This window comes from Lagenorhynchus albirostris, chromosome 3 (assembly GCF_949774975.1).
Source record: "Lagenorhynchus albirostris chromosome 3, mLagAlb1.1, whole genome shotgun sequence".
Lineage (NCBI taxonomy): Eukaryota > Metazoa > Chordata > Mammalia > Artiodactyla > Delphinidae > Lagenorhynchus > Lagenorhynchus albirostris.
The window spans coordinates 158,852,830-158,862,985 of NC_083097.1; the positions used below are offsets into that span (position 1 = coordinate 158,852,830).

A 10,156-nucleotide genomic window follows, 5' to 3' on the forward strand; every position below is an offset into this window, starting at 1 on the left:
CAGTTCAGTCTGCACTTGGGGAAACTGAGGCTCAGGGCGGCCCCGCGCTTCGATCACCCAACACAGGCCTGGAGGCTCAGATTGTCACTTTTTATTGAGTTACAAGTTGAGATGTGCGGGTTCGGTGGTGCCAGCCCCTCCCAAACCCTCCCTCCTTGGGCCACAATAGCTCCCAGCGCCGAGGAATGGGGGGTGGTAAGGGGTCTCGGGCATTGGGGCGGGGTCTCGAAGGTCCCTGCGGGGCTCGTGGGTCCCAGGATCAAGCACGGCGAACACGGAAGACAGAGAGCGGGGTGGTGGCCTGCCTCGGCCCTGGCGTTTTGGGGTAGGGGGCTTCTGTACAAGGTCATCCTCCGCGGGGGTCCCGGCTATGGCCCCGAAAAACCGATGGGTCCCGCAGGACTAGCAGAGAGCGGTGTGTCCACCTGGCTCCCACGAACGCCACGTCCTGCCCAGCCGGCCTGGGGGGCGTCTCTCTGACCTGACCCCGCCCACTGGAGCGAACGGCCCGCCCAGGTGGTCCTCGCGGGCGGCAGACCCAACTCCGGCTCCGGGCCCCTCCTCAGGCTCCTCGGCTCACTAAGCGCTACCCTGCCAGCTCAGCGGCTACTTCTTTTCCTCTGGGGGCGTGGGCAGGGGCTCGGGCAGGGCCTTGGGCGAGGGCTCGGGCTCCCAGAGCAGGAATTCGTGGAGCAGCGTGTTGACCGTTTCCGGACACTCCAGCATCACCATGTGGCTGCCTTCATCGATGAGCTTCAGGAAGGCCAGGAGCAGGATCTGTGGAGGACGCGGGCTCAGGGCAGGCAGAGACAGGCCGACGGAGCTCGGGGCCAGGCTGCCCTGGGACTCCCCCCGCCCCCCCGCATCTATGCATGGCCTCCAGCATCAGGAAGTCCTTCTTGCAATCTACCCTATATTCCTCCACTTCCACCCAAGGGGGATCTGGAAGATGGCCTGTCACCCTGCTGGAGCCCAACTGGATATTCATTCATTCGCCGTTTATTAAGTGCCTACAATATGTCCAGAGCAGGATTTCTCAACCCGGGCACTAATGCCATTTGGGGTGGGATCATTCTCTGGGATGGGGACTGTTCCGTGCACTGTAGGATGTCGAGCAGCATCCCTGGCTTCGATCCACTAGATGCCAGTGATAGCATCCCACTCCCCCGCCACAGTGTGACAATTTAAAATCTCTCCAGGGACTTCCCTGGTGACGCAGTGGTTAAGAATCTGCGTGCCAATGCAGGGGATACAGGCTCGAGCCCTGATCCGGGAAGATCCCACATGCCGTAGAGCAACTAAGCCAGTGCGCCCCAACTACTGAGCCTGTGCTCTAGAGCCCGCGAGCCGCAACTACTGAGCTTGCGGTGTAGAGCCCTGGAGCCACAACTACTGAAGCCCACCTGCCTAGAGCCTATGCTCCGCAACGAGAAGCCACCACGATGAGAAGCCTGCGCACTGCAACGAAGACCCAACGCAGCCAAAAATAAAAAATATAAATAAATTAAAAAAAAAATCTCTCCAGACGTTGCCAAATGTCTCTTGGGGGCAAAGTCACCTCGGTGAGAAATCACTGACAGATGGAGAGTCTCTCATGCTAAGGTAGGGTTTCTCAACCTCCACATGACAGACACTTGGCGCGGGATCATTTTCTGCGGTGGGGATGTCCTGCTCATTGTAGGTTACTGGGCAACATCCTTGGCCTCCACCCACCAGATGCCAGAGCACCTCCCTCCCCTACAGTTATGACAACCAGAAAAGTCTGCAGACATTTCCAAGTGTCCCCTGTGGGGCAGAATCATCCCTGGTTAAGAACCACTGGCCCAGAGCTATTCTTAGCCCTAAGGATCTCAAGACCCTTTCTGGGGAATCTGATCTAAAGATCCCCAGCTCACCCTTGAAGAATTATGTAGCTCATCACAAATCCCAACTGTGAAGAGTGCCTTTTTTTTTTTTTTTTTTTTTGCCATGCTGCCTGGCATGTGGGATCCTAGTTCGCTCACCATAGATCAAACCTGTGCCCCCTGCAGTGGAAGCATGGAGCCCTAACCACTGGACCGCCAGGGAAATCCCATGAAGACTGACTTTTAATGTGCAGTGGGGACAGCACATAAACCTACCACCTGTTCAAGGCAGCCCCACTTTCTGGATTCCACCTTTGACTCTCCATCTAAGCTCTGACGTCCCTGGGGCTGGAGCACAAGGCAGAGTCCCCCTGGACTGTGCAAGGGGGATCTGAAGGGTGTGGTGGCCATACCTCAGCCATGCGCTGGTCTTCCTCCACCGGCACAAACTTGTCGTGCATGCCATGGACGAGCAGGACGGGCACGGTGAGCTCAGCATGGTAGACCTCATCGCCCTCGGGCCAGTACTGGCCACTCATCATGGCCCGAAGCACAAAGGAAGACACATTGAACGCATTGCCCTCCTTCAGCAGCTGCTTCTCTTTGGCCCCTTGGCGGGCGAAGCCAGCCCTGGGGGTGGGGAGGCACTGTTGGAGCCCTCATGACAGCTCAGCCACCAGGGGTGCCCCCATGCCAGCCCCAGCCATATAGCTTCCCCTCCCATCCACCCTGGGGAGATGCCAGGGCAGGGCCAGGTCACTCACTTGAGGAAGCTCCAAGCCAGACAGGGTGACAGGCAGTGCAGGACGCACGTGGGCATGTTGAAGATGGAGCAGAAGCTGGGCTCCAGTGCCGTAGGGCCCCCGCCGTTGATCATGATCATCTTGTGCACCAGATCTGGGTACTCATGAGCCAGGAACGTGCAGAAGGAGACACTGCCCCATGGATGGATGGTGGGGAGGGTTGAAGGGCAGTGGTCAGCAGGATACAAGCAGTGAAGGGGTTAATGCCCTCCCCTCACCCAGAGGCATATACTTGAAGGCCAAGATTCTTCCCCTGGGGTCCATGGGCACCAAATGGGGGTGAGGGATGGGTGGGGCATCTCGAATGCCCTGAAATTGAGAGACTGTGTGTGTGTGTGTGTGTGTGTGTGTGTGTGTGTGTGTGTGTGTGTGTGTGTGTGTTGAGGGTGGATTTTTTTTCTTTTGGAGAAAGGATCCAAATACACAACTTTTATCAGATCCTCAAAGTCATCATAACCCCCAAAGGAGTAAGAATTACTTATTGCCAAGTGTTAGGAAAGCTATTTGATTAAACCAACCCTTTGGCTTCTCAGAGAACATCCCTATTTCCAGCGTATCCCTTCCCTTTAAGGATCTTCTCTCATTGGCCCCTGGGTGTGACACATCTGCCTGCCTTATGCAAGGTGGAAGGGTGCAGGTACCTCTCCTCATTCCCCCTAAAGCAGAGTTTGTTTTGCAAACTATGGCCTGTGGGCTAGCTGCTTGTTTTTGTAAACTTAAGTTTACAATCTTGTAAATGTGTAAAATATTTTATAAATAAAGATTTATTAGAATAAAACCATGCCCATTTGTTTACAATTATGTCTGCTTTCTTTCTACAACAGTAGACATGTGAAGTTTCAACAGAGATCAACCATTACGGCCTGCAAACCTAAAATATTTACTATTTGGCTCTTTAAGAAAAAGTTTGCCAACACTTCCTGAAAAGAGGGACAGGATACAAGCAGGAGTCAGGTGGACTTGACTGTCCCAGTGACTCACTGTGTGCCCTTGGGCAAATTGCTTAACCTCTCTGAGCTACCATCTCCACATTTGTGACACAGTAACTGTGCGGACCTCACAGCATTGTTATGGGGTCACAGGAATTTCCACAGGTGGGTGCTCATTTAATTGGAGGAATCATTCAGCATAAGCATCCACTTTGAGGTATGTTTTCATATAAGCAAATAGGAGCTATGCTATTTCCCAGTCTGGCTTCCTTTCTTTTGGAAACTTATGTAACATTTCCTTTTCTTGTCTAGTTGCATGGGCTACAACTGCTAAAACAGTGGTTCTCAACCTGGCTGGCTGATCAGATCCTGCCTTTCCTCCTGGGTAAAGGACAGAATGGTACCACTTGGCAGTGATCAGGCACCCAGGCCCAGAGCCTTCCATGGCGTGGGCTCTCATCTAAATGCTAGGTGGTATTATCTGTCACCCCTTTAAGGAAGAATGAATTATAGCAACCTGTGCCCTTGTAAACAAAAATTATGGGATTCCAATTAGTCTTTCCTTGGAGCCCTTGGGGTCTCCAGAGCAACCAATTTTTGAACTTAGTTGAAGACAATGGTTCTCAGCTAGGGGTGATTCTGCCTACCAGAGGACCTTTGGTACTATCTGAAGGCATTTTTGATTGTCATGATCATCACTAGACCATTGTGCTAGCGGCATCTAATCGGCAGAGGTCAGAGACGCTGCTAAACATCCTACAGTGCACAAGAAAGCCCCTCACAGAAAAGAATTACCTGACCCAAAATGTCAATAGTTCAGGGACTGAGATACTGCTTTAAAAAAATGTGAAACAATAGCATTGGTGGCAGGAATCCCTGTTTTGTTGCAGATGTTAGCGGGATTTTTCAAGAAGGGAAATCTTTCAAGAAGTATTTTGTGAGTGGGTGTCCAGTTCCTGCCAGTCTCCACCCTTCACCCTCATCCCCACCCCAGTGTTGGCTCACCCGTAAGAATGCCCAATGAGCACGTTTCGCTTCTTGGCATAGCGCTTGAAGATGGCACGCATGTCCTCTGCCAGTGCATAGAAGGTGTAGGCGGCGGCCACCTGGGGCGCTGAGCTGGCCCCGTGGCCGGCCAGGTCGGGCGCCACCACCTCGTAGCCCAGGCGCACAAAGAAGTCCAGCTGTTCCTTCCAGATGGCCAGGGAACCGCCGACACCGTGGATGAAAAAGAGCACCACATCGGCCTGGGCGCCCTTGCAGCTGGTGATGCGCTTCTCACAGTCAATGTGGATGGTCCGCTTGGGGCGTCGGGCTCGCCGCCGTCGTCCGCCACTGCCACTCCCAGCACTGCCTGGGCCCGAGCGGGTATCGCTGCCCGCTGGGTCAGCCAGCTCTACCTCGAGAGCGGCTGGTGGCTCCCCAGAGCCGTTCTGCCCGTGCAGGAGGTCAGCTCGTGGTGCCCGGCCCAGGTTCTCCACCAGTAACCGCCCATTGCGGTACACGGTGATTCTGCGCTGGCAGTGGACCAAGCCAGACTGGTCCCCCTGGGCGGCGTCTGACAGTGGTGGAGGTGGGGTGGGGAGCGGAGCGGGTCCAGCATGCTTCACCCGCAGCACGCGGCCAGGCTTGACCTCCACAAAGGTGTAGCCATCACTGGACTCCACACTCTCCAGGGGCCCCACAGCATTGGGTGGCGCGCCCAGCAGGCAGCAAAAGATCCCATCGGTCACCCCGGTCAGCATGGTGTGTCCTGTGAGTGGGGTTGTGACAGCCAGGTCAGAGGCCATCTAAACAGGGAGCCTTCCACTCCCATAGCACCCACTCCCCACACCTGGGTCAGGTGAGTTGCACTGCGAGGCCCCACCTAGGCTCCAGTTTGGGGGCGGCCAGAACCAGCCACGCACTGAGATGTTTTGTCTGGTCAGTGCCTGTGTGGCGTTCGGCCACCCTTCTGGGCCAGCCTAGTCTATCCTAGAGAGAAGGTCGTGGTTGACACCAAGAGGCATTCACTGGGGGGTGGCTTCCCGGAGGAGGGGACGTTGTGGCAAATGTGGCCCATCCTTGAGGACCCTCCAGCTCAGGTTTATAGCAGTAATGCCTTCCTAAACCCACTCATTCATTCGTCCATTCATTCATTCATGCACTGTTTCCTTAATTCACTTTCACTAAACCAGCATACCCTGAGGGCTCCAAAGGCATCTAAAAATGTGCAGATCCCAAAGAGCCCCCATCCCAGGCCTCTAAACCTGGCTTCTGAAAGGTGAGACCCTGGGAGAGGGGTTTCAGGACTGAGCTCCAGAAGCCCTTGCCCAACTCCCCAAGACCATGAGTGCAATGGGTCTGTTTCACAGATCTACAAGCTGAGGCTCAGACACTCTGGGAAGAAGATGCTCTGTCCCCACTGCTCAGTACCTTGGGTTCTGGGGAATCTGGCACACAGCCCCCAGTGGTGGAGATGAGGATGGAGAAGGTAAAGCCCTGGCTGGGGGCCTCCAGGCCTCCATCCCGCTCCATGAGGGCTCCACGGCCCTCACTCCGTGTCCATGGCAACTGCAGGCAGTTACATAACTCGAGGGGGATACCCGCGCAGCGCACCCCCATTGTTTAGGCCCTGGTGATGGGACCAACCCCTCCCCGTCCCCATCCTGGGCTCCGCGGGGATAATGAACGTCGAACACCCGTCCTGCAGTGGCCCGTACTTGCTGAGGAAGGGGGAGCAGGCCGCGCCCCCCACCTCCGGCGGGGTTCCAACCCGGGATTGCCAAAGGGGGCGCAGATGCGCCACGCCAGACCCCCTCCACAGAGCCAGGCCCCCGCCTCCTGGGTGCCCGTCAACCCTGCGGCGGGGTCGAGGCCACTGGGGCTCCGCGGCTTCCTAAGGGCTTTGTGGACACCCCCCATCCAAAGTGAAAGACCCAGGGGCCTCAGTGTCCCCTTCCCACGGCCCGGTCCCTGCTCACCTCATCGAGGGCCCTGGGGCCCGGGGCAGGGCAAAGGGGTCCCGGGCGGAGAAGCCGGCGTCCGCCTGCGGGCGCCGTTTACATGGTGGCGCGGGGTCGGGCCGGGCGCGTTTACGCGGGCGGGCGCGGGCCCAGGGCGGTCAGTGCGGGGACATCCCGCTACCGCCTAGCGAGACGGCCCTTTAAGTGTCTCCCCCGGGGGGGGCGGGACCGTGCACCGACTGACTGGAGCCTTGGCCAATAGCAGCTGCATAATGACCTGGCCTAGTTAGACTGCCAATCAGAGGCGGCAACTCCGGGATGAGGGCGGGCTCTTGGGGCAACGACCCCGCCTCCCTCAAGGTTTACGGAGGTGGAGGGAGGGATTGGGCCTGGTTAACCGCCAAGAAGGGGTCGCATCCTGAGGTCTTCCGGGCCCCTCCTCGCCGCAAAGAGGATCTCCTCGGCTAGCCTCTGCCTCCGAACTGCCCTGTCCCCTCCAAACGGAGCCCCCATGCCCCTCTCTCTGTGCTGACCTTTCCGTTCTACAGTCTCCCAGATCTTTGCAATTTCAGGTGGGGAAACTGAGGCTCATAAGTGGCACAAGGTCACAAGGCAAGCTGGGGGGCAGAGATGGGACTTGGAACCACGGCTGTGTGATTCCAAGTTCTGCAAATTGTTATTCATTAAACCATTAGACAGATATCTTGGAGCTATGGGTAATTAAGGAATTGGAGTTTCACAAATAGGCCAATTTAACTGGTGACCCTGGTCCCAGCCGGAGCCAGAAATCCCACAGTTCAAATCCAGCCTCTACCCTTTGCTGATATGTGACCTTGGGCAAGTCCTTTCCCTGAGACTCCATTTATTTCTCTATGGAATTAATTCCCTCATGAGTTTGCTCAGCAGGGAAAGTGCTCCATACATTATTGGCATTATTATTGTACTGCTGTAGTATTGTAGTGGTTTGCTAAATGATGGTGCAGGTAGGATGGGCTTCAGAGGACAAGGGGTTAATCATCCCTTCCCCACTCCTATCCCCTGGAATTTGGTGCCAGAGCTGGGTTAGGTCCAGCCACCCACTCTTGCCTACTCAGGTGCTCCTGGGAGACTACAGTTTATTAATGCAGAAAAAACTCCCCTCCCCCTCCCCAGGCTGGGAGATACTGGGGTGCCTGCAGGGACTCAGCTGCAAGCCTGGCCCTTGAGGGCGCCCTGGGCTTCAGGGAGAGTCTGGGGAGAGCTGTGTGGGGGCAGTGTTGGGCCAGAGGGAGGGATAGGATTGGGGGAAAGGAGAGTATCTGAGGAGGATTTTAAAAAGATGACTAGGGGAGCACCAGGCAGAGGAGGTTGTAGCTGAAATTTAGGGTGTGTGTGTATGGCGAGAGCGGGCTTCAAATGCCTGCCAGATATTTTCCCTGGGGCAATGGGGAGCCGTAGAGGGTGTGTAAGAAGGGAAAGAGCTCAGATATGAGTATTAGAAAAATAGGGCCTGAACGGGGGCACCGCCAAGGGCAAGCCTGCAACCGTTGAGTTCTGCAGATTGAGAAACTGAATGACCACCCCAAGGACATCCAGCCAACACCAACTCAGACTTCTGGGCTCCCCGCCAAGGGGCGGAGACTTGGCTGGGGCTAAGGGAAAGCTGCCAGCCGTGTGCCGTCTGCCTGGCTCCCGCTGGGGGTGGGAAATTCAACCAGCCGTTTCCTGAGGCTGCCACCAGCTGCGCCACCGTCACTCCAGGGTACCCTCTGTAGAGCTACAGGAGAAGGAACTACAACTCCCAGCAGACCCAGGGACATAATGTCTTGTACGCACGCGCATGCGGAGGAGGCGCCGTTCGCCTGTCACCTGCTGGTCCACAAGAAGAACTACACTCTCCTGTGGGCCCTGACGCTCACGCCTAAGATGCGGTGCGCCTACGTAGAACTACAACTCCCGCGGCAATGAGGGCTCCGCCTAGAAGAAACTACATTTCCCAGAAGTCCTCGTCCCGCAGCTGCGGAACCTATGGGCTTTGAAATAGCTGCCACCGGACGGCGTGCCGGCGGCGGACATGGCTTTCTCGACCAGATTGGTGGGGCGCCTGTTGGGGCCAGTCAGTAGGTCAGCGGCGCTTTTGGGTGGCAGGTGAGTCCTCAGGGGGACCCCTTCCCAAATCTGGGAGTAAGGGCGGCGTCGGGGACTGGCCCCAGCTGTTTACCAACCACATGACCTTCCAATGCCTTGAGAACTCCTCGAGCGCCTTTATGCTGCCAGGCTCCCTCTGGCATTGATCGGGAAACCCAAGCTCGGAGAGGTCAGAAGTCACACAGCGCCCCCTCTAACCTTCCCCGGCAGGTGGCTCCAGCCCCGGGCCTGGCTGGGGCTCCCCGACGCCTGGGGACTCCCCGCCGTGCAGCAGACCCGGGGCAAGGCGCGCGGGAACGAGTATCAGCCGAGCAACATCAAGCGCAAGAACAAGCATGGTTGGATCCGGCGCTTGAGCAGGCCAAGCGGCGTCCAGGTCATTCTTCGCCGCATGCACAAGGGTCGAAAATCATTGAGCCACTGAGCAGCGCGACGCTGCCCGCTGGACCCCCCCCCCCCACCATTAAAGCATTTTTCCTCGCTGACGACTGGGACTCGGACGGACATGAATTCTCAGATTTCGGGGTTGGCCCAGGGGAAGAATTGTGGGATTGGACTGGAAGAGGGAGTGGGAAGTCAGACCTTGCCAAGTGCCTTTTTACGCTTTTGAATTAGGAAGAATTTCGAACATGTGCATCAGTCCACAGAATGGTACAGTGAACGCCCTTGTAACCTGGTACACCGCTCTACCCACAACCTATCCTGCCCTCTCCTGAGGTGCAAATCTCGGGCAGCAGGTTATTTCTTCTGTAAATATTTCAGAACTCACTTCTCTAAGATAATGGCCCTTTAATACATATTCACAAAGCTTTTCAAAGCTAAAAAAAAAAGGTCAACAATTCCTTCATGTCATTAAAAATCTAATAAATGTTCAAATTTTCACTTGTCTTATAAAATGTCAATTCTCACAGTTCTAGGAAGGCTTGTGGAGAGGTGGGAGGGGTTTGAATCCTCCACCTGCCCCTTGGGGATGGGCTCTGTGACCTTGAGCAAGATCTTAGCCCTCTGAGGTTCATTTGGTTCCAATAAAATGGGACTTCCCTGGCAGTACAGTGGTTATGACTCCAGGTTTCCACTGCAGGGGGCGCGGGTTCCATCCCTGGTTGGGGAATTGGGATCCTGCATGCTGCGCGGCCAAAAAAATAAGGAGGATCCATCCTTAAAATGAGATGCTTATTTCTCCTCTGCTGTGATGTTGGTGTAATAATACTTAGTAGCTTCCACTTAGTAACTTATTGAGTACTTCCTTAATAAGTTCTTGTTCCCTCCAGGCTGTCAGGCTGATGGTGGTCGTGGTGAGGGGGCGGTGGCTTGATTCGTACCCAGGCAGTTTGGACACAGTGGAGTCAGGGCTGGGAGGGTGATTGTGAGGACTGTGGAGCCCAGAGGAGGCACTGGACTTTGCCTTGGGAAGAACGCAGTCGAGGAAGGCTTCTTAGAGAAGGTGGCAGGGTCTGGGAGAGTCCAAAGGGAGGAGGGATTGGACGGGTCAGGATAAAAGGTGGACG

The 10,156-nt window shown here is 55.8% G+C and overlaps 2 protein-coding genes across 2 annotated transcripts; one reads left to right on the forward strand and one right to left on the reverse strand.

Annotated features, from left to right (window-relative positions):
- Positions 1–76: 76 nt before the first annotated feature.
- Positions 77–6,725, reverse strand: ABHD8 (abhydrolase domain containing 8). Its single transcript, XM_060144697.1, has 5 exons — positions 6,540–6,725; positions 4,582–5,329; positions 2,609–2,779; positions 2,258–2,474; positions 77–777 (listed from the first exon to the last, which is right to left on the reverse strand). Exons 2-5 carry the CDS (start codon positions 5,319–5,321, stop codon positions 607–609), a joined length of 1,299 nt encoding a protein of 432 aa, XP_060000680.1. The 5' UTR covers positions 5,322–5,329; positions 6,540–6,725; the 3' UTR covers positions 77–606.
- Positions 6,726–8,491: 1,766 nt separating this feature from the next.
- Positions 8,492–9,530, forward strand: MRPL34 (mitochondrial ribosomal protein L34). The gene is made up of 2 exons (XM_060146632.1): positions 8,492–8,648; positions 8,859–9,530. The coding sequence occupies exons 1-2, from the start codon at positions 8,575–8,577 to the stop codon at positions 9,070–9,072; spliced, it is 288 nt and encodes a 95-aa protein (XP_060002615.1). The 5' UTR covers positions 8,492–8,574; the 3' UTR covers positions 9,073–9,530.
- Positions 9,531–10,156: the final 626 nt, after the last annotated feature.